General features: G+C 45.6%; 1 protein-coding gene across 7 annotated transcripts in view; it reads right to left on the reverse strand.

Moving 5' to 3' along the window:
- Positions 1-12498: 12498 nt before the first annotated feature.
- LOC111151427 (dynein light chain LC8-type 2) overlaps positions 12499-24090 on the reverse strand; it is a 77325-nt gene continuing 65733 nt past the window's right edge. For 6 of the 7 annotated variants that reach the window (XM_022509421.1, XM_022509422.1, XM_022509427.1 and 3 more), the window contains exons 2-3: positions 20263-20401; positions 12499-17599 (exon numbers count right to left, since the gene is read on the reverse strand). In XM_022509421.1, the coding sequence (XP_022365129.1) occupies positions 17462-17599; positions 20263-20394 (270 nt within the window). In that variant the 5' untranslated portion in view covers positions 20395-20401 and the 3' untranslated portion in view covers positions 12499-17461. Of the gene's footprint in view, positions 17600-20262; positions 20402-23240; positions 23501-24090 lie in introns of those variants that run through there. The other variant, XM_022509420.1, reaches the window with a different exon arrangement.

Consider the following 24090-nt stretch of genomic DNA (forward strand, 5'->3'; position numbering starts at 1 on the left):
CCTGCTAGCAGGAGCCAGAGGCTGTTGGCTTTAAGGCTAAAAAGGGGTTTCCTGTAAAAGACGGATGACTCTCACTTGGTTTAAAGAACGCAAGAGGATGGTGGACCTCAAAATTGCGGGTGAAGTCGGTCCACCTTCCCCTCACCTGACTCTCTGGTAAAAGATCCAGGATCCACCTTCAGGGAAGTAAGAATAGGGACAATTAGACCCAAGGTTTCCATTGGTTTACTTCAGAATTTTACTAAACTCTTCAAAAATCACAAAAATAACTCATTTATTGCATCTAATGAGACAATCGTACTCTTAAAAAAGTAATTAATCTCCTGCCAGCTCCCCTCAATACTAGCATCTTGGACGTAGCTCTACCCTCAACTCCATACTCACATAGCCATGTCCACACACACATACCCTACGTAGAGGGTGCTTTGGTCAGGTTTATCGGACAACAAAAGATCATGCCATGTGCATTTCTCTGTCGCTTGCTCATCTCGCCCAACATCAAGTCAGTGGACAGGCACTCATTCTTTCTGAATTGCTGCAGAACATTCCAGAAACCAGATGTCACACAATTCATTCACCCCTAAGGATAGGTAGTTGGTTGTTTCCAAGTTTTCTTTCTTAACTGTTAACAAGCAATATTGCAATAACCATCCTTGGATCTTTGGCTTTCTCCCCTGCACCCACTTTCTGATAGATTCCTAGAAGTGAGCTAGGTCAACATATGTGGGTCATTCTTTCACAGTTTAAGAGCTGTTTCCTATGTTATTCTTCATTCGTTCTTTTTGCAAATATGCTCTGAGTGTCTGCTGTGTACGAGGCACGGTGTTGGATATGTAGAAGTAAACCAGACAAGGCTTTGCCTCCAGCCACATAAATATTAAGGGGTATTTATATAACTGATCTATATTAGTTTTATAGATAACTATTAGTTGCATACTACTTACATATTGTATAACTGTATTTACATAACTCTACTCAACAAAGTGATGATACCCTAAAAAGGAGGTAGGTAGAGACAAAGGATGAGGGCAAGCAGAGAGTGACCTGGGGAGGCTATGTGCAGCTGGGGCAAGGGCTGAGGCCCTGGTCCCACTCTTCTCATCCCTGGTTGCCCAGAGGAGATAATCTCTGGAACTGGAGGACATTTTTCCCACTCATACTAACCACCATTCATTATGGTGGCCTTCTTTGTGTCAGATGTTTCACATATATTCCCTTATTCATACTAATGCTTATAAACCCACTGCATTAGTTATCTATTGCTGTGTAACAAATTCCCCCCAGGACCTAGTGGCCCCAAACAATAAGTATTTATTATATTACAGGTTTTACTTGGCCTTCTGTGTCTGGCTTCTTTCACTTAGCATAACATTTTTAGGGTTCATCCATATTATAAGCATGAATCAGTATTCCATTCCTTATCTCGGCCAAAAAATATTCCATTGTATGGATACCACACTTTTTTTATACATCAGTTAGTAGACATTGTTTTATTTTTACAAATTTGTTAATTTCAGTATAATTGACACACAATGTTACATTAGTTTCAGGTGTAAAAGATACTGATTCAACTTCCCTATACATTAGTATGCTTACCACAAGTGTAGCTACCATATGTCACCATACAATGTTATTACAACATTGACTGGATTCCCTATACTGCACCTTTTATTCCTGTGATTTATTCATTCCATAACTGGAAGGCTGTATCTTCCATTCCCCTTCACCCATTTCTCCCACCGCCCCACACTTTCCCCATGGCAACCATCTCTTCTCTGTATTTATAGGTCTGACTCTGCTTTTGTTTGTTTATTCATTTGTGGGGTTTTGGGGGATTTTATATATAAATGAAATCATATGGTATTTGTCTTTCTGAGTCTGACTTATTTCACTTAGCAGAATAGTATCCTCTAGGTCTATCCATATTGTCACAAATGGCAAGCTCTCCTTTTCATGGCTGCATAATATTCCATTATATATACATACTACATCTTCCTTATCCATTCATCTGTCAATGGACATTTGGGTTGCTACCATATTGTAGCTATCGTAAATAATGCTGCAATAAACATAGAGGTGCATGTATATTTTCAAATTAGTGTTTTCCTTTTCTTCGGGTAAATACCCAGTAGTGGAATTATGGGGTCAGATGATATTTCCAATTTTAGTTTTTTGAGGAACCTCCATACTGTTTTCCACAGTGGCTGCACCAAGTTATGTTCCCACCAACAGTGCATGAGGGTTCCCTTTTCTCCACATCCTCACCAACATTTATTTCTCAATGAACATTCTTTTAATTAATATTTACATAGCATATATTTTCCTATCCTACATTCTCCTTATTAAAAATTATAGATAAGATTAGAGCTGCCTGGGGCGCCTGGGTGGCTCAGTGGGTTAAGCCTCTGCCTTTGGCTCAGGTCATGATCTCAGGGTCCTGGGATCGAGACCCACATTGGCCTCTCGGCTCAGCGGGGAGCCTGCTTCCCCCTCTCTCTCTGCCTGTCTCTCTGCCTACTTGCGATCTCTATCTATCAAATAAATAAATAAAATCTTAAAAAAAAAAAAGATTAGAGCTGCCTTACGCTCCAGCTGCTCAAAGCCAATTCCTTCCGCAGAGGATTAAAGTTTATCCCAATTTTTCTCTGCACTTGTAGTCAAATGTTTATGTACCTGTATTAGTTATCTATTGCTGTGTAACAAATTACTCCAAAACATAGTGACTTAAAACAATAAGAAACATTGACTATGTCACACAGTATCTAAGAATTAGGAATTCTGGAGTGTTTAGCTAGTTGGTTCTGACTCAGGCTCTCTCCTGAGGTTGCAGTCAAGATACTGGCAAGGACTGCAGTCCTCTGAAGGTGTGACTGGAGCTTCCCAAATGTCTCATTCACATAGAGGAAGAGTCAGTGCTAGTTGTTGGCAGGAGGCCTCAGTTCCCCTCCATCCAGGGCTGCCACATTTAGCAACTAAAAATATGTATGTAAGTAGCAGATAAGTCAGTTCTGGAGATATAATGCATAGCACAGTGATGACAGTCAACAATACTGTATTATGAACTTCAAAGTTGCTAAAACACTAGATCTTAATTGTCCTCATCACAAAAGAGAAATGATAATTATATGACCTCATAGAGGTGTTACCTAAGCTATGTGGCAATCATGTTGTAATGTATAAATGTATCAAATCAACATATTGTACACTTTACAGTGTTATATATAAATTATACCTCAATTTAAAAAAAAAGGAAAGTAAGACCCAACTATATGTTGCTTACAAGAAAGTCACTTAAATATAAAAATACAGATAGGTTAAAATTAAAAAGGTGGGGGAACCCATGCTACTTAAAAAACAACAACAACAACAACAACAACAACACTGGGGGTGCCTTGATGGCTCAGTTGGGTAAACATCTGCCTTCGGCTCAGGTCATGACCCTGGGGTCGTGGGATCAAGCCCCACAACAGGCTCCCAGCTGAGCAGGGAGCCTGCTTCTCCTTCTCCTTCTGCCTGCCTCTCCCCCTGCTTGTACTCTCTCTCTCTGTCAAATAAATACATAAAATATTTTTTTTAAAAGAAAGAAAGCTGAAAATGCAATAGATTTCAGAGCAAAGACTATTACCAGGGATAAAGAGAATCATTTCATAATGATAAATAAATCAATTCATTGAAAGGATATAACAATCCTAAATGTTTATGAGGAGCTTCAAAACATATTAAACAAAAAAAATGCTAGAAATTTAAGGAAAAATAGAAAAGTTCATAATTATAGTTGGAATGTCAATAATTTAGAGAACAATTAGACAGAGACCAGTGAGGATAGAGAAGACTATATTGATCAAATTGGCCCAATCCTCAATAGCAATAGAATATGCATTATTTTTTTATGTATATTGAAAATTTACCAAGAGACCATATTTTGGGCCATAAAACAAATCTAAATAAATTTTAAAGGATTCAAATCACTAAAGTATATTCTCTATCTACAGTGGAATTAAATAAAAAGTCAGTAACATATAGATAACTGAAAATCCCCAAATATTTGGAAACTAAAAATTTACTTTAAATAATCCATGGGCCAAAGAAAAAATAAAAAAGAAACTAGCAAGTAATTTGAACTGAATTAAAATCTAAATACAACCTGTCAAAATTTGTGGATGCTGCTAAAGCTTAGAGGAAAATGTATAGCACTAAATGCCTATATTAGAAAAGGAGAAAGACTTCAATGACCTCAGTTTCCAAAAAATAAGAACAGCACATTAATCCCAAAGTAAGCAGAAAAGAAGAAAGATTGGAGTGGAAATAAATAAAACAGAAAACATAAAAATTGAGTAAATAAATGAAACCAAAATCTGATTTCTTGAGAAGATCTATAATGTTGATAAATGTCCAGCAAAACTAATCAGGGGGAAAAAGAGGGAAGACAAAATTACCAATAGTAGGGCTGAAAGATGACATTACGATGGATCCCATGCAAATAAAGTGATGATAAGGAAATATCATTAACTTTTTGCAGATGAATTCTGTAACTTAGATGCAACAGGGAAATAACTGTACAGATGCAAAGGCATGCTTACTCAAGAAGGAGATGACCTGAATAGCCCCAACTCTGCTCAAGAAATTGAACTTACAGTTACAAAACCTATGCACAAGAAAATTCAAGACACAGATGGACTCACTGATGAATTCTCTTGAACATTTAAGAAAGAAATAATAACCATTTTGCATAAACACTTGCAGAAAATTAAAGGGGAGGAAATAGTTCCTAACTCATTTTAGGAGACTAACCTGATTCTGATGACAAAACCAGACGTAGACATAACAAGGAAAGAAAACTACAGACCAATATCCCTCCTGAAAATAAGTGCAAAACTTCTTCACAAAATTTTAGCGAATAAAATTCAACAACATATGAAAAGGACAATGATTATGACCAAGCACTATTTATTCTAGTAACACCAAGTTTGGTTTAACACTCAAAAAATCAATGTAATTTCCCATATTAATGGAATAAAAAAGAAAAACCACATAATCCTCTCAACAGGAGTGGAAAAAGCATTTGGCAAAAAGTACAATCCACCAAGAAGACAGGAATTTTGAACTTTGGGATGCCTGGATAGCTTAGTTAAGTGTCTGCCTTCAGCTCAGGTCATGATCCCAGGGTCCTGGGATCGAGTCCCGTGTTGGGCTCCCTGCATGCTTCTCCCTCTCTGCCTGCTCCTGCCCAACCCACCCTACTCGTGCTCTCTCTTGCTCGCTCTCTCGAATAAAGAAAATCTTCCAAAAAAATTAAAACTTTTAGAAAAAAGTAGGAGGAAACCTGTTACCTTGGGTTAAAGTGTTCTTAGATACACCAAAAGCACAATGCAAAAAAGAGATGTTAGACTTCATGTTTACTTTGTAAGAGACAAGAGAACGAAAAGACAAGCCACAAACTCAAAGACAATATTTGCAAATTATGTATTTGAGAACAGACTTAGATCCAGAACGGAGAAGTAATTCTTAAGGGGTGTCTGGGTAGCTCAGCTGTATAAGCAATGGACTCTTCCGTTTCGGCTCAGGTCATGATCTCTTGGGTCCTGAGATCAAGCCCCAGGTCCAGCTCTCCACTCAACAGGGAGTCTACTTGAGATTCTCTCCCTCTGGTACTCCCGCCACTCAGGCGCTTGCACGCAAGCATTCCCTCTAAAATAAATAAATCTTAAAAAAGAAAAAAGGAGGGTGCCTGGGTGGTTCAGTGAGTTAAGCCTCTGCCTTTGGCTCAGGTCATGATCTCAGAGTCCTGGGATTGAGTCCCCAGTCGTACTCTCTGCTCAGCAGGGAGCCTGCTTCCTCTTCTCTCTCTCTCTCTCTGCCTGCTTCTCTGCCTACTTGTGATCTCTCTCTGTCAAGTAAATAAATAAAATCTTAAAAAAAAAAGACTTCTTAAAACTCAAAAATGAGAAAACAAACAACCCATTAAAAAGATAAGCAAAGATATAAAGGTAACAAATAATCACGTAAGAAGATGCTCAACATCATTAGTCATTTGGGAAATGTAAATTAAGCCCCATCGGGCTCTCTGCTCAGCAGGGAGCCTGCTTCCTCCTCCTCTCTCTGCCTGCCTCTCTGCCTTGTGATCACAAGATCACAGACTTGTGATCTCTGTCAAAAAAATAAATTAAAATCTTTCAAAAAAGAAAAAAGAAAAAGAAAAACTGACAATAGCAAGTGTTGACAAGATAGGGAGCCACTGAAAATCTCACTTCGCACACTGCTCGTGGGAATGTAAAATGGTGTGACCCCTCTGGAAAATAGTTTGGCAGTTTCTTTAAGGTTAAACATATGCTCAGCATAAAATCCAGCAATCCCACTCCTAGTTATTTACGCAAATAAAATAAGAACTTACTTTAAAACAAAAACCTGAATACAAATGTTTATAGCAGCTTTAGTCCTAATTGTCGAAATGGAACTTGAATTGGGGAGTAGATAAATACACTGTGGTGTATCCATATGACAGGACTATTCAACAATAAAGAATAGAGTATGACATGCAGAAGAACAACATGGGTAAGTCTCAAAATAATTATGATGAGTGAAAGAAACAAGACCCAAAAAAAGAGTACATGCCATAGGACTCTGTTTTTATAGAATTCTGGAAAATGCAAACTCATCTACAGTGAGGAAAAGTAAATCAGTGATTGCCTCGGGCTAGAGGGAAGCAAGGAAGGGAGAGGGAGGGTTTCAGAGGGTCATGAGAAGATTTTGGGTGGGTGAGAATGTTTGGTATCTTGATTGTGGGGATAGTTTAGTGGCAAATACATATGTCAAACCTTATTAAATTATATACTTTAAATATGTGCAATTTACTATATATCAATTACACTTCAATAAAGCTACTTTTAGGGGCACCTGGGTGGCTCAGTGGGTCAAGTCTCTGCCTTTTGGCTCAGGTCATGGTCTCAGGGTCCTGGGATAGAGCCCCGCATCGGGCTCTCTGCTCAGTGGGGAGCTTCTGCCTCTCTCTCTGCCTGCCTCTCTGCCTACTTGTAATCACTCTCTCTGTCAAATAAGTAAATAAAATCTTCTTTTTTTTAAAGCTACTTTTAAAAATGAGTTGCCTCTTTGTACATGTTTGGATTCCTCTATGAGAAGGTATAACTTTCTCAGTTTGCAAACCGTGATGGTCAGTTGTATATGTCCACTTACATAGGCCATATTATCCTGGTATTGCTAGAAAGGTGTTAGGCAGGTAAGATTAACATCAACAATCGGTTGGTTTTATGGAAAGGAGATTATCCTGGATGATATGGAGGGCCCCATCCAATCAGTTGAAAGGCATTAAGAACAGAACTGAAGCTTCCCTGAAGGAAGAAGAAATTCTGCCTGTGGACCACAGCTTTAGCTCCTGCCAGAGCCCCCGCCGGCCAGCCTACAGACCTCCAACTCGCCTACCCAGCCCTCAATCACGTAAGCCAAGTGCTTGCAGTAAATCCCTCTATATATGTTATATGTGTTAATATATATTTTATATATATGATCTATTAGGATCATATATTATTATACTACTGATCCTACATTATCAATAATTATGTATCTGTATCATATATATTATATATGATAATGGTTCTGGATAGGAGATATATGTACATATGTATATTTCCAATTGCTGGTTTAGTTCTTTTTTTCTGTACAATAAAGTGGCCCTAAATGACCATAGCCCCTACTGCTGTCACATTACCTTCCCAGACTACATCTATGGCCTCAGGGAGAGTTCCCTCAGACCTGCTAACTGATGAACAGTAACTCAGGATGGGTTTATAGATGGTTCAGCACAGTCTGCAGGCCCCACCCAGAAGTGGACAGCAGTAGCCCTATAGCCCCTTTCCAGAACATTCTGGAAGAACAGCAGTGAAGCACTTTCAGCAGTGCACCTGCTTGTTCATTTCATCTGGGAAGACATGGCCAGAGGCGTAAGTCCATACTGATTAATGAGCTATGGCCAGTGGTTTGGCCGGACAGTCAGGGACTTAGAAGGAACATGATTGGAAAATTAGGGACAAGGAACCTAGGGTGCAGGCCTCTCTGGATGGGCAAAGAATGCAGAGCTATTTGCATCCCATGTGAGTGCTTACCCAAGGGTGACCTCCGCAGAGGAGGATTTTTGAATAATCAAGTGGATAGGATGACCTGTTCTGTGGCTACAAGTCATCCTCTTTCCCCAGGCCCCCTTGTCATTGCCCACTGCCCTATGTTTACAAACATAGCAGCCAGGTGGCAGGGACGGAGGTTATGCATGGGCTGAGTAACACGGACTTCCATCCACCGCAGCCAGCCTGGCTGCAGCAATGCCGGCAGAGTGCCTAATCTGCCAGCAGTAGAGACCCAAACTGAGAGCCGGCACCACTCCCCGGTGATCCGCCAGCTACCTCATGGCAGGTTGATTACATTGGACTACTTCCATCATGGAAAGGATAGTGTTTTGCTCTTACTGTAACAGACACTTACTCTGGATATGGATTTGCTTTCCTTGCATATAATGCTTCTGCCAATACCTACCATCTGTGGGCTTCCAGAATGCTTTCTCCACCGTCATGGTATTCCACACAGCATTGTTCTAATCAAAGAACTCGCTCGACAGCAAATGAAGTGCAGCCATGGGTCCATGTCCTTGGAATTTACTGGTCTTACCATGTTACCCCATCATCCTGAAATAGCCGGCTCGATATAAAGGTCGTATAGCCTTTTGAAGATCTAGTTACAGCATCAGCTAGGTGACAGCACTTTGCAGGGCTGTAGCAATGTACTTCAGAAGACTGTATACGTTCTAAATCAGCATTCCAGCAATAGTGTCCTTTTTCCTACAGCTAGGATCCATGCTCCCAGGAATTAAGGAGTGGGAATGGAATGTCACCACTCACTGTTACCCCAGTGATCCACTAGCACAATTTTTGCTTCCCATCCTTGCAATGTTATGTCTGCTGGTCTATAAGTCTTCATCCCAAAGGGAAGAATACTTTCCCCGGAAGACACAATGATTCCGTTGAACTGGACGTTCGGACTGCCAGTTTGGGCTCCTTATGCCTCTGAATCAACAGACCAAGGAGGGAGTTACTATACTAGCTGAGGTAATTGATTCTGACTTGGAAGGGAAACTAGGATTCTATTACATAATGGAGGTAAGGAAAGGTATGTCTGGAATATAAGGTAGCCCTTAAAGAATCTCTTGGTACTTCCACATCCTGTGATTAAAACCAATGGAAAATTCTAACAACCCAGTTTTAGGTAAAACTTCTAACGGCACAGATCCTTCAAGAATGAAGGTTTGGCAGCATGCTGCTAGGAAAAGAACCATAACCAGCATTACAGTGCTCGCTGAGGACAAAGGAAATATGTAACAGGAAGGGGAAGAAGGTATTTATAAGTACCAGCTATGACTAACCAACCAATTGCAGAAATGGGGACTGTAATTATTGAGTATTTATTCCTTATTTTATTATAAATATTTATTTTTATGTGTATATGTTTTTTTCTTCCCTCTCTTACCTCCCTCGTATTCTAATATAAAACATTTTTTTAAAGATTTTATTTCTTTGACAGACAGAGATCACAAGTAGGCAGAGAGGCAGGCAGAGAGAGAGGAGGAAGCAGGCTCCATGCTGAGCAGAGAGCCCAATGTGGGGCTCAGTCCCAGGACCCTGAGATCATGACCTGAGCCGAAGGCAGAGGCTTTAACCCACTGAGCCACCCAGGCGCCCCCTAACATAAAACATATTAATAGCTAACTTTAGGGACTCCTAGTGTCTCAGTCAGTTAAGTATCTACCTTTGGCTCAGGTCATGATCCCAGGGCCCTGGGGTCAAGCCCCATCTTGAGCTCCCTGCCCAGCAGGGAGCCTGCTTCTCCCACTGTCTGCCACGCCCCCTGCCTGTGTGCTCTCTGTCGAATAAATAAAATAAATCTTAAAAATAAAAAATAATAGCTAACTTTACATTAAATTATTGAAGTTACAGGATTATTAAGGAGAAGAGTGAATATCACCCAAAGACTTTGCATCCTCTTCTGGGGAAAGGGTTAGCACATTTTCAGTTGTACACAGGATACTTGTATCATGTTAGGTGAAAGTATGACTTTGTTATTGTTTTGATTTGGAAATTAAGTACCGTTTTAGGAGATGCATATGGGTGCTGGGTTAACAAAATGTGGACTAAGATGATCAGTTTCATGTATTAAATTGGCTTGGCTCTAATACCTAGATATTCAACCAAATACTAATCTAGGTGTTACTGTGAAATTATTTTGTACATGTCATTAATATCTACAATCAGTTAACTTTATGTAAAGGAGATTATCTCAGATAATCTGGATGGACCAACTTCCAACCAATTAAAAGGCCTGAGGTTTCCCTGAAGAATTCTACCTGTGAACTGCAGTGTCAGCTCCTGAGCAGCGCCTGCCTGAGCTTCCAGCCTGACCTTCTCCACAGACTGCATGACTTTTCCAGAATTGCCTACCTGTCCCCCACCACTAAGCCAATTCCTGGTAATAAATCAGATAGACTGGATGGATGGATGGATGGATGGATGGATGGATGGATGGACGGATGGATGGATAGATAAAGAACGAACTAATAGAGATCCGTCCTACTGGTTACGTGTCTCTGGTGCAACTGGTACACAAACCACCTAAAAAAAATATTGCATCCCCAATAGTCAGAGCTTGTTTTTGACCCAAAAGCGATCACCCAACATATTCATCAGGAGTGACCACCAGAACTCCCAGGCAAATCCCACGAGTTCAAAAGATTATCCTGATGAAGGAGCGAATTGGGCAGGTCAGGGCAACACACCTACAACAGTGTTCTGTCTTCCAGGGCATACCTTCAGATATCTTCGTCCTTTCATGTTTATTAAACTATATGCAACACGTTGGAACATTGCACAGCCACTTAAAAACATAGTTTTTGTCAGCTCTCTGAAAGGGAACATAAAATCTCACATCATTAAATTGCTTCTAAGGAGGGAAACCCAGTCAGTGTTGGGGGACTGAAGTGGGAGGGGGAATTTTCACTTTTCCTACCTTTGGAATATTGTTTTTGAGAGAGAGAGAGAGAGAGAGAGAAAGTGGGGCTGGGGAGGTGGGCAGAGGGAGAGAGAGAAACCCAAGCCGACTCCCTGCTGAGCATGGAGCCTGACGCTGACGCAGGGCTCCATCTTGTGACCCTGAGATCACGACCTGAGCTGAAACCAAGAGCTGGACGCTTCACTGACTGAACCACCCAGGTGCCCCTACCTTTGGAATACTGAATCATGTGAATGTAACATCCAGACTAGGGGTTGGCAAACTGCGGTCCACAGGTCAAATCTGGCCCACTGCCTGTTTAAAGTTTTATTGAAATGCATCCACGCTCAGGTGTATATGTTGCCTACGGTAGCTTCCGTGCTACAATGGAGAGTTTAGCAGTGGTAACAACTACATACATGACATTACGTGGCCTAAAATACTATCTGATCCTTCACAGAAAAAAATTGCCCATTTCAATCTAGTTTCTAAAAAATGGAGAAGTAAATTGGCATTTAAAAAAGATGCCCCAAGAGAATTAAAAACATATACATGAATGTTCATAGCAGCACCATTCACAATAGCCAACAAGTGGAAACAAGCCAAATGTCCCTCAACTGACGCAGAAGTTGATATCACCTTAACAGAAGGTGATATATTCATAGGACGGAACATGGCCAGAAAAAAGAATGCAGTACTGATAAATGCTACAACACAGATGAGCCTCGAAAACATTAGGCTAAGTGAAAGCGGACACAAAGGCCACATTTGTATGATTTTATTTATATGAATGTCCAGAATAGGCAAATTCAAAAAGACAGGAAGTAGATAAGCAGTTTCCAGGGGCTAGGGAGAAAGAGGAATGAGGAGTGACTACAAATGGGTACAAAGTTTCTTTGGGGAATGATAAAAACATCATGGAATTAGATAGTGGGGATGGTTGCATTACTCTGAATATGCTAAAAACCACTGAATTGGGGGCAGCTGGGGGGCTCAGTGCCAAGTCTGCTTCAGATTCTTCCCCCCTCTCCCTCGTCCCACTGGCACATGCTCATTCTCCCGCTCTAAAAGAAATAAAATCTTAAAAACAAAACACTAAATTGTACACCATCACCAAATACAGGGTATTCCAGAGTTCAGTAGGGACTCAGCACCTAGTGATAAATTAGTCCCCTCCACCACCTTGAAGTAGAGTCAGAACTGGCCTGGGAGTCAGGAAACCAAGTACTACGTCCCAGTTGTCCCCAATATCCATGTGACCTCAGCTAAGTTTCTTTCCCTGTCTGGTCCCTCATTTCCTTCTCTACAATATGGGTGCATTTGGACAGGGGCGGGGGGGAGGCTGGTGCGACAAGATGTGATGGGGTAATTGATGGCCTGACTCCCCAGAACCCTTTATTCTTCCAAGTTTTATTGTCACAGACCCCAATAGTCAGTATCCCCCTCCTCATTGCTTTCCAATTTCAAAGCATTTTCACATACACGTCATTTGATCCTCATAACCACCCTTTAGGGTAAATAGGTATTACCCCCATTTTCAGATGAAGATATTGAGTCTCAGGGAGGAGTTGCCCAAGTTCATACAATGGGTTAAATGTTACAGCTGAGACTCAACCCCAGGTCTTCTGATTCTAGATCCTGGGTTCTACCCACACTACCACTGTCTTTGCATGTTTAGCCTCTCTCTGGAAACTCAAGAGAGTGATGACTAGCAGCCTAACCACAAACACTATACACCTTTATTTGGTCAAAAGAGGAGCATAGGGACCTGGGGTCCTCTTTGATCTCTTATGAACCTGTCTATACCAGTACAGTAGCCATCTAAGCAGGGGAGAATGCCTCTACACTGGTGTGGACACCAAGCCCATGACATCACAAAGATATACATACAGGTACACTTGACCTCTTCAACAGGTGATACAGCATACTCGTTACCAGGGTGGTAAGGAAGCTATACCTTTAGTTCAGGGGAGGCAAGAGGTCACAATTCTGGGATTCTATTCTCTAAGTCCACATGATTTATTTACCCCTCTGGTGAGACCTCAAGGAAGGGGCAGCTCCTCAATCCTTGGTATATGGGAGGAGTGAGAAGGGAGGGACAGGGAAGTATCCTCCCTGCCCTTGCTAAAGCAGAGTCCAGGAAAGCTATCAGCGGAAGCAGGGATTTGCTCCTGAGCTCAAAGAGTTGGGTCTAAAGCTTGAGGAGTATCAGTGAGACCACTGCTGTCAAACCCAGTTCAGCCCTTAGGAGTTACAGTACCTGGGCTCTAGAAATGCTAGCGGCTACATGGGCTTTGACAAGTCACTCACCCTCTATGATTCAGTTTGCTTCTCTAAAAATGTGGCTAATGACTGCTGGGTCTCGCTCAGACGGGTGCTTGGAGGTTTCGGGGACAGAAACAAACTGAAATGCTGTAAAATGTACTTTATGAACACATGCTTTCATTGTTCCATAGCTGGCAAGAGGAGTGACCCACTCACTCCTTTCCAGGCAGGAGGAAATTACATACAGGCTGGGCAGCAAGAGGGCATAAGCCAGACGGGAGTCTCTTCAGGAAAGGTTGGGCTGCCCTGGGGTGGAGAGGATGCCCATGCTTCCTTACACTCTTCTTTTTTCATTTGACCAACCAACATCTATCAAGCTACAGGACAAGTGCTATTCTGTGTGAAGACAGCAAAGAAAAGAGAAAATGGCCCTGCCACAGTTTATATTCTAATTGTGGGAGACCAACAACAGCAAACATGTCAAACACTGGCTTTGGCAAGTTCTGTACTGAACTACACTGGGTAAGGTTAGTAGTGGTGATAAGGAGGTGCGATCTCATACAGGATGTCAGAAGGCCCCTCTGCTAACACGATGTCTGAGTAAAGACATGAAGAAGTGAGGGGATAGTCTGGGGTACAGCCACACCTTAGGTCTAGGCTACGGGACCACTAGAATTCTGGAGATGGACAGACACACAGCAACAGACAACTCCCTACCGTGCTGGTTTGGTTTACTCCCCTTGGATTTATTCTCTTCTCTTTCCTGCTCCGTTCCCTCCAGATTGCACGCCTAGGTCAGCCTTGCCAACTGCCTTTCAGTTATGTTTAGCCAAAGGCCCCAGAAGATTGAATAGGATAAAAGAGAGGTAGGCTATGGACAATCCCACTCTTTCCCTGGCCCCAGTTCTGACAGCAGCTGCATTCCTTAATACAATGTCCATCTGCCTTCTACAGCCCCTTCTGGAACCCATCCTCCCCACAAAGCCTTGTGGCATTAGCCTTCCAGAAGAGCAGTGTACCTACCTGGGTATGTTGTCCACAGATACCAGCTCGATGGCTTCTCTCATGAGGGCAAAAAGCGGAGTTTAAGCCCTAGAGATACCCTTCACAGACAAAACGTGGACCATGGCCTCACTCCCATCCCTCAATGCTCCACCTCTATCAAATTATTCATACCGGGAAAGGCAAGAACAGAATTTGGGGGTTCTAAAGTCCCTTAGGACCTCACTGCCCCAGAGGTAGAACCCTCTCCAAGACCCAGCCCAACTTCCCACCTGAAGGAATTCAGTCTACCTACCTCCAACAACCAACAACTCATTGCCCAGTTATTTCCTTGACTGTACATTTATCACTATTGGAAAAAGCTTATCAGTGTGTAGGTATGCTCTACCTGATTAGAGTATGTATGCCATGGGAGCACAGAATTTATCTTGCTCTGTGTGACAGCATCCTAGGCTCAAGTATGCAAAAACTCAGGTATCTCTAAGTAAGTGGCAATGGAAAGGTGTACAAAGCACCCCTGTTCCCAGACACTTCCACAAGGAGTCCAACAACTGCTTGGCATCAGGGGTGGGCAGATACTCTCTGAAGTATTGCCCACCTCTTCAGGTGTGTGGGTGCAGGATCCTCAAGTGGGACAGCCAGAATAACACAGGAGTCAGAAGAGTAACTCAGGTTCCACCAAGAGTGCTTCCATCCTTCTAAAGATCCCCCACTTTTCCATTTCTAAGTGGCTAGAGCAGGACTTGGCTGATAGTGTCCAGGCCTCAGGGAAGCACAGGAGGAGGAGTTAAGAGGGCTACAGGTTCTTGGCCGTAGGAGGGCTTGGCCAAAGGTTCTAAGCAGCAAAGATCCTCCAGGTCCAAGACAACAGCTGGAAAACTGCCATCTGGACCTGGGGCTGGAAACAGGGAAGACAACATGTACTATACCAAAGACCCCAAATGTGGCTCACCTGGCCATATCCAACAAGGACCTGGAAAGCCTGTGAGTGACTTCTGCTGGTTAATTTTCTCCCCAGTAAAGGGGCCTCAGACTAGACCCTACAACTAAAATCTGATTCAGGGCAATTAGTCTTTGTCTGGTCTTATCTCTTCAGCCCCCATCCTACTCCACCCTAGATACCCTCTACCCCCACCCATGTGTGGCACCACAGTCACCAGGGTAGCCCTTTTGTCCCCTCCTCTCACCCCCAAAAAACCCAAACAGCTCAGAAGTGCATCAATCGACCTTTAATGTCCAAAAGAGGCATGGATGCAGAGCATAGGAGATGTGGTGGGGTCTCAGCCCCTGCTCCAGAAATGAGGGAGATGACACAAACCAGACATTTCCAACTGGCCACACAAGTCTGGGAAGGCAGGGGGAAACACAGATTTTGACATTTATAAAAAAATAAAACCTAAAGCCAAGCACTCAATCTTGTGCCCACCGAAGGGTTTGATAGGGAACTCACTCACCATCCCTGGTCAGCACCCACCCTCCCCCGTCAGCAACAAAAAGCTCGGCACACACTAAAGGCTTGGGGAGGGGGAATTCTCCTGCCTCCCCACCAGCCCCAAGGATGGACTTGGAGGGGGGGAAAAAAAAATAAAGAATGAGCTGGATCCCAACCACCCCCCTCCCACAGTGCCAACCCTACACATGAGAGTTTTAAATGCGATTTACAAGAATCAGCAGCTCAGTCAGCAATGACTCCCCCCCACCCCCATTTGATCAATAGACAAGATCTCCCCCTGCACTTTGCTTGGAATCTCCTCCCACTAGCAGCCCTGCTCCATCTCCTGATACCTGGCTTCACCACTGCAAGACTAATCCCCTCCAAAGTTCCCCCGAAGGTCCTTACAGCCCTTTATCACTTCCATCCCCACCTCCCATAAGGGATGCAAACACCCACAAGTCACTTTCCCTCTCCACTAAGAACCAGTTCCAGGGCAGATGGCATCACAGCCATCTCCTCGTGCGCTATCTTCCCAAAGCCTTCTGGGGAACAGACAGCCATAGGGCAAGCAATGTCTGGGCCAGATGGCCTATGGGGGTTGACAACTGCCTTCACCCCTAAAACAGACACCCCCAGAGGTTTTTAACATAAAGGCCCAATCAGAATTAATGTGCAGCCTATCTAACCATATGCCGTAGAGATTCCACACTGTCCTGCCCCTCCCTCCCCTCTACCCCAAACCAAGATACACACATACACATACACACATATACATAGAGGAGAATCAAGGGGAGACATCGATTTGGTTTGATTGCTAAGACAACTAAGGAACTACAGTCACCAGAAATTCCCTTGCCAGCCAACTAAGAGGGGCTGTTCTAAGAGAACTCCAGAGGAATGAGAAAACTGAGGGCTAAGCAGGGAGCAGACAGGAGGAGAGAAGAATGAATAGAAGAAAAAAAAATCAAGCTAATCCTACCCCCAACATCCTCCTAGCATGAGCTCTGGCAGGAAGAATAAAAGAAGGTAATCCACAAAGACACAGCCCTTACTTAGAAACTCTTCTGACAAAGACAGCAAGATAAGTCTGCTCCCCACTCCCACACACCACAGACAAACACGTCTCAGGGCCCCTCAAAGAATCCACCCCCCACCCCACCCTGTGCCCCAAGGCGTGGAATCACAGTTCAGTGGAATATTCTCCCTGGTACTAGATCAATCCCCCTAGCCTCCTTCCTATCCCCCTCTCCCTGCCAATCCTTACGCTGTCCCCTGCAGCCTCCCCGGCCGTCCCAAAGCAGCACCCACCACCAGGAGGAGGTGGCTGCACAATTTGAGTTCTGCCTCCAGAAACTGCCTGTTCTCCCCCAGCCCTCCTAGTCTTACAGGCTTTGTTGAGGGCTTTTTGAAAATTTTATGTAGGGAGAGAAAGAGAAGAGGGAGGGGTGGGAGAGATTTCCTAGTGCAATACAACCGAAGAAAAAATTTTAAAGTCTTGAAAAATAAACATAAAGCAGCCTTCTTCCCCAGGCAACTAAACAGAAAGAAGTTTGGTTTTGTTTACTGCAACATACACATGAAATCGAGTATACAGTCCATGCAGTAGCACAGCCATTGGAGAGGACTTCCTGATGCTGGCCCCAGTGCAAAACAGTCCCAGCAACGCCGCCTGCTTGCCATCGCTGCCGCCGCCACTGCCACCTTCACTGCGGCCACCTAGCCTGACTTGAAGAGGAGGATTGCAACTTGACCCAAGTAAAAATAGATGAAGTGCTTTGTCTCGTGTGTAACATAGCTGCCAAAATTTCGGCCCACGATACAATGCCAGGTAGGGTTGTATTTCTTGTCAAATTCCTAAAAAAAAAAAAAAAGTAAAAGGAAGAGAAGAAAGGTGATTAGGATAGCTGGAAGACGAGAAGTCAGAATAGGAATGTGATTTAGTTATCACCCCCGCCTCCCCACCCCAAGGCCATGGCCTCAACTCCCCAAACCTCAGGAGCTCAGGTTAAGGCTATCTAGGACACTCTTTCCTTCATTAATAATGGAACACCACAAACTCCATTACTTCTCTCTAGCACTTTACACTCTGATCATCTCTCCTCCTCCTAGCCACCCTACTCCATGGTCCACCCTGTGATTCTTTACCAAAGGAATAAGGAAGCCCAGGGCATAAGAGACCACTCCAGTGTCTCACAGTATGAAGAAAGCAGGGAGGAGCAAGCCTCCCTGACTTGCCATGTGCTGCCTCCCACATTACTAAACCAGCATTTCCAAATGCCAAGAACCAAGACACCAGAGCCAAACATCAGGAGTACCAGGAAGCAGTTCTTTTTAAGTCAACATTAAAGGCACTCCTGTGTGCCAAGTACTGTGTGGGCTTTAAGTAGCAGAACAAGGACATCAACCGTGAGATCAAGGCAATTCCCTCACTTCTCTTAGCAGCACAAGTGCAGCATCAAAGCAACCTAAGAAATCCTTCTGACCTAATCAGACAGGCAGTTCCCTGTCACTCCATAGATCCAGCAGGAAACAGATGGTTCAGTAGATGCACCCTGCCATGCAACAGACTCTACCATGGACCCAGCAAAGCTGCCAACCCTGGGATTGCCCCCTCAGGTGCTCAGCATAAAACCTCTTTGCCTCCTCACTGTCCCGTACACCAAGGGACTCCAAGAGGTATTAGTGAACAGTGGAAAGGGGATGGCTCATCAAATCCAGCCCTAATGCTGACTCTCAAGACCCTGTAACATAGGAGAACCATAGCCACTTCTCCGGGTCTCATTTTCCCTATCAGCAAAACAAAAAAGCTAGACCAGACATAACCTAAGGATTCTCCTGACTCAGAGTCCATGATTCTGGATCCTCTCCCTGTACAGGACACATAAGGCCATCACTCAGCAAGGAGCCAGCACCCCCAGCTCGCTCCTCACCCACTGGGGCTCCTTATACAGAGAGTCTCTCAGTACTCCAGAGTTTTCTCTTTTCATCCCACCCAAGTAGGAAAGCAGAAGTAGGAAAGCAGAAGTCTATAAAACTTAAGGATGCCCTACCACACCTCTATGAACCAGAACAACCCTACACTTAGGCATCCCTTTTGGGATACTACAGCTGAAAACATCCAAGACTAGGATTATGCCACTAGCAGACATGGATTCTGCCTGGGAATCAGAGGCCCCTGGGTATGACTTCTCACTTCTAGCTCAGCTGCTTCCTGTGTTAGGTAACCATATTTAATTCACCCATTCACTCAGGCATTTTTCAGGGACTAAACCTATTACCCCAATATTGCTCATCTATTTTTGGCAAATTACATATTCAAGCCCACCCTATTCTTAAGAAGGTGGGGGAAAGGAGATAGTACAGTACCTGAGTCCCTTTTTTTTTTTTTTTAAAGATTTTATTTATTTGACAGACAGCAATGACAAGTAGACAGAGAGGCAGGCAGAGAGAGGAGGAAGCAGGCTCCCCCCTGAGCACACAGCCTGACACGGAGCTCGATCCCAGGACCCTGGGATCATGACCTGAGGTGAAGGCAGAGGCTTAACCCACTGAACCCCCAGACGCCCTGAGTCCTTTTTAAGAGGGGGTAAAAAAAAAAAAAAAGAGGAAACTTCCTATAGGATAGAGATTACTATAGGGATATCCCATTTAAATGATGCAGTTCCTTGAAAAACTTGTATATGATCTTGTATTATCTGTTCAATTATCCTCGATTTACATTTTGAATAGTTCTGATTTCAATCAGTTACATTTGATCCTAAGCTTCTGTCCCCAATGCCCTGTAGTCACAAAATTATCTGTAAACACACACACGCACACGCGCACACACACGCGCACACCTCAGCAGAGCTCCTATTAAGAACTCTTAAGGTGGGGCACCTGTGTGGCTCAGTGGGTTAAAGCCTCTGCCTTCAGCTCAGGTCATGATCCCAGGGAACTCGGATCGAGTCCCATCGGGCTCTCTGCTCAGCAGGGAGCCTGCTTCCTTTTCTCTCTCTCTGCCTGCCTCTCTGCCTACTTGTAATCTCTGTCAAATAAATAAATAAAATCTTAAAAAAAAAAAAAAGAACTCCTAAGGCAGGTACGCCATGGTAGCTCAGTCATTAAGCATCTGCCTTTGGCTCAGGTCATGATCCCAGGGTCCTGCGATGGAGCCCCACATCAGGCTCCCTGCTCAGCAGGAGGCCTGCTTCTCCCTCTCCCACTCCCCCTGCTTGTGTTCCCTCTTTCGCTGTCTGTCTCTCTCTCTCTCTCTGTGTGTGTCAATTTCAAATAAATAAATAAATAAAATCTTAAAAAAAAAAAAAAAAAAAAAAAAAGAAAAGAAAAGAATTCACCACTCCTAAGGTGAATGCTTGGGCAAGAATCCCTCTCTAATTTGTCTGCTTTGTAAGCTTCTGGATTTTGTTTGCATGGGATATACCTGCTTTCCTAAGTCCCCAGTTCAGATCCCCTTGGGGAACAGCTCAGATGTCCACCCCTACCCCTAGCCAATAGCCACAGCTCTCTTGGCACACCTTCTTGATATAGGCAGCAATGTCCTTCTCTATGTTGTACTTCTCCATAGCCTGCGTGGCGCAGTCAACGGCATCCTGTTGCATGTCCTCAGACATGTCTGCGTTCTTGATCACTGCCTTCCGGTCAGACATCGTGACACTGCAGAAGAAGCAGAGAGGTGAAGCTGATAACCCCATGCTCTAAGCAATGCACATTAGCAGCTGAGTATGGAGCCTCAGTGGGAGAACAGAGTACAGAAGACAACAGAAAACACAGACATGAGGCATTATTAGAAGAGGGAGGTCCTAAGCTTTTAGCAAAGACCTGGTCCCCAAACCTGGGAAATACAAGTGGATAGGAAAAGACCTAAGAAGCCATCGATTTTTAGCATTTGTAAAATAAGGCTTTTTCCATCTATTTCTGGTATCTTAAATAGTACCAACTGCCAAGATATTACAATATATCACCTACTAGCTGTGTCCTTGGGCAAGTTACTTAACCTTTGTGCTTTCATACCATCATCTTGAAATGGAGTCCTTCAGGGTTACTGAGGGCAAACCAGGTAGCATTAACACCTGAACACAGTAAGTCTTGATTTAATGACCATTACTGCATCATTGGTAACACAGTGGAAAGAAGATGGACTAGGAATCAGTAGGCCTGACTTCTGGTCCTGACTATGAACTCCTGTATCTTGTAGTCTTGGAAAGCCACTCATCCTTACTGCATTCATTATTTCCACTTTAGCAATGAGAATAACTCTCCATCTGGGGTTGTTACAAGGATTCATTAAGGTTATATGAAAACATCTGCGAACAAGGACAGTCTACACTGGGGTCTGTGGGCCAGATTCAGCCTACCACCTGTTTCTGTAAATAAAGTTTTATAGAACAGGCAAAAATGGCAGAGTTGAGTAGTTGCAAGACAATGCATGGCCTGTAAAGCCTAAAATATCTTCTATCTGGCCTTTCACAGAAAAAGGCTGTCAACGCCTGGCAGTGAGAGAGAGAACAAAAGGTGAGGAATTATTATTTTAACAGCCCCATTTCATATCCCTGCTATCTAACCCTTGGCATTCATCCTACAGCGACCAGAATTCTGGGGTAGACCTTGCACGGTCCGTTCCTGGGATGACAGGAATCCCCAGAAGGCTGGTCAGAACCTGACTGGCAGTCTATAGCATGTGAGTGCTTTGCAAAAACCGAGGAGATGAGCTGCAAAACCCAATCCTCTGTGCTTGACCAGTCCCATCACAATGATTCTCCCAACACCCCCCCCCCAAAAGAAGACTCTGTCACCCAGCCCAGCAGACAAAAGATGTCGTCATTCCAGCCCTGTCTGATATTAAGGCTACACAGGAGGCCTGCCCTGCTCAAGGAGAGATCCCTGGTACCGTTTGAGGCCACCTTGATCTCTGCGTCCACAATAGCCTGTGTGCTGGGTGAACTAAAAGGGAAAGCAGAACTCACAATTGCTCCTTTAGCCTGTACCCGATGCAAAGAAAGCATATATGCCAGCTGCCAACCACACAGCCCTTGACCGCACCCAAGGCACCTCAAACTAAGCAGGTCTGGCTCTATTTCAGCAGAGACTGGCAGAGGAAAGAGATAGTGGACGGGAAATTTCCGACCCCACACCCCAAGGAGTACGTGAGCATCACCAGGTGCTGAGGAAAAGGTTAGGAGAACCCTGTTCAAGGCCGGACTAGCTACATGACCTTGGGCAAAGCAGTACCTTCATTCTAAAAACCCATGGTTGAAAGAAGATAAATGAGGCAACTTCAATGAGTTTGAGCAGATATACAACTACAGAGGAAGAATGTTCTGAGTATTATAAGACTATCTATTTGAAGAAAACTAGTGTCACCTGAGGGCCTATTCCAGGTTACCACTCAGAAGGGGGCAGTTTACAAACACCAAGGGTGGGGATGGGGCCGGGTAAGACACTGTGAAGTTAAAGCACGAAATTGGCACTGGTTTTCCCAGCAACCTCACGGGCTCCACGGCCTCATCCCCAAAGTCCAAAGGAACAACTCTGTCACAGTAATTAAAAGCCACGTTACTCTCTAGTAGGAGAGCGCCTGCGGTTACATAACGTTGGTCTTCTGACTACAATGCTACGATTCTTCACCCCCGGGCCCCCAGGCGTCTGAGGGGTGAGGCCTAGCCCCAACCTGCCGTGTCCAAGGTGCCAGTGAGAAAAGGACACGGAGGTGCCCGGCATACCCACCTCCCTCCTGGGAAAACAAGCAAGGGACCTGGGCCTCCGTTCAGAAAGATGACCGGACGGCCCCAGGCCAGCTGCCTCAGTTGAAAGCCAGGGGCTCCTAGGAAAAGCGAAGAGGGCACTCCAGGACAGCTCCCTATCCGCTATCCCCGGTTTTGTGACATAAAAGGCCAAGTCTCAGAAAGCCCCGGACCACCCTCCCCTGAGGCCCCTCCCCAAATGCTGACATTTCCCCCCCTTGAAATCTCCAAGGGGACTTATCCCTCCACCATGCCCTCCTCCGGAGAGCTGCGGCCCCCGAAGGCCAACACCTGGGGAATGAGAAAGCATCCTCCCCGCCACCTCCACCCCGGCGGGTCAGCCGACCTCCCCCGCCCGGCCTGGAGCAGCGCCGGAGTGACTGGGCGTCCTCGCCGCAGGAAGGACGCCCCGGAGTGTGGCGGCGGCGGCAGGAGGCGCCGCGTCACGCCCGAGCCCTCTCCACCCCCTCTCCCTCGGCCCCAAACACCAGAGGCCTCCACACAGCGCCGGGAGACTCCCGGGAGGGGAGGGGACGGGGAGGAGGCGGGGAGCCGCACCTCCGCAGTCCGGGCCTCCGGCCGCGCCCGAGGGTCGCGAGGGCGCAGGGTGGCGCAGCTCCGGGAAGGAGGGGCCCCGAGGGCGTCACGCCGAGGCCAGCTCGGCTCCGGGCCTCGGGGCTGGGCCTCGCGCGTGGGGCTGCACGCGACAGCCGCGGGCCGCCGCCCCGGGGACTCCCCCATCCACCGCTCACCTTCACGGAGGCTAGTCCGCGCGGGGCCTCGGGGGAGCAGCGATGGCCTCGGCACGGGCGCGGGCAGGGGCAGGGGCGGTGTCCCCTCGGCTCCTCCAGCAGCAGCAGCAGCAGCCGCCGCCGCCGCGGTCTCCGGCTCCCGCGGCTCCGGGCCGATCGCTCGCCGCCGCCGTCCGCCCTTCGAGCTTCCCCGGCCACCCGCTCTCCGCCTCGCGCCCGCCGGCCCGCCGCCTTTCCCTCGCTGGCACCTCGCAGCTCCGCTCCGCTCTGCCGCTGAGCACGGCCGACGCGCGGCCCCCACAGAAATAGCGCCCCGCCTCCGCCCCCCCCGCCGCGCGCGCCGCGGTCCGCGCTCCCCATTGGCTGCGCCCGCCCGGCCCCGCACTGCGGGCTTCTCCCCGCGCCGCTCTCGCCCCACATCTTGTTTCCTCCCACAATGCCTCGGGGCGGAGGGAGGGGGAGCTGGAAAGGGTGGGGGGAGGGAGATGGGGCCTTAAGAAGAGAAAGGAGAAGAAGAATGCAGACCCCTCCACCCGGGGCTAGGAGGCCAGGCTTAAAAAGGAATAAGTAGGCGAGGCTTAGGGAGAGGGAGGGGTGTAAAGACCCCAATCTCAATGAGAATAAAGAGACTGAGAGGGATGGAGATTTCAGACCCTGGGAGCAGATGGGGAAGGGGTAGAGATCCTAACCAGAGGAAGAGGAAGGGAAAGGAGGTGAAGTCATCAGCCTCAGAAGAAAAGACAAGACACCCCTTCCCTCCCTCCCCCTCCCCCAGATCTGTAGGAAGGAGAGAAACAACCAGCTCAACGGAGAGGTAAAAGCATAAACAGCCCCAGGGCTCCCCTCCCCT

Source organism: Enhydra lutris, unplaced genomic scaffold (genome assembly GCF_002288905.1).
Source record: "Enhydra lutris kenyoni isolate GAN:26980312 unplaced genomic scaffold, ASM228890v2 scaffoldscaffold26, whole genome shotgun sequence".
NCBI lineage: Eukaryota > Metazoa > Chordata > Mammalia > Carnivora > Mustelidae > Enhydra > Enhydra lutris.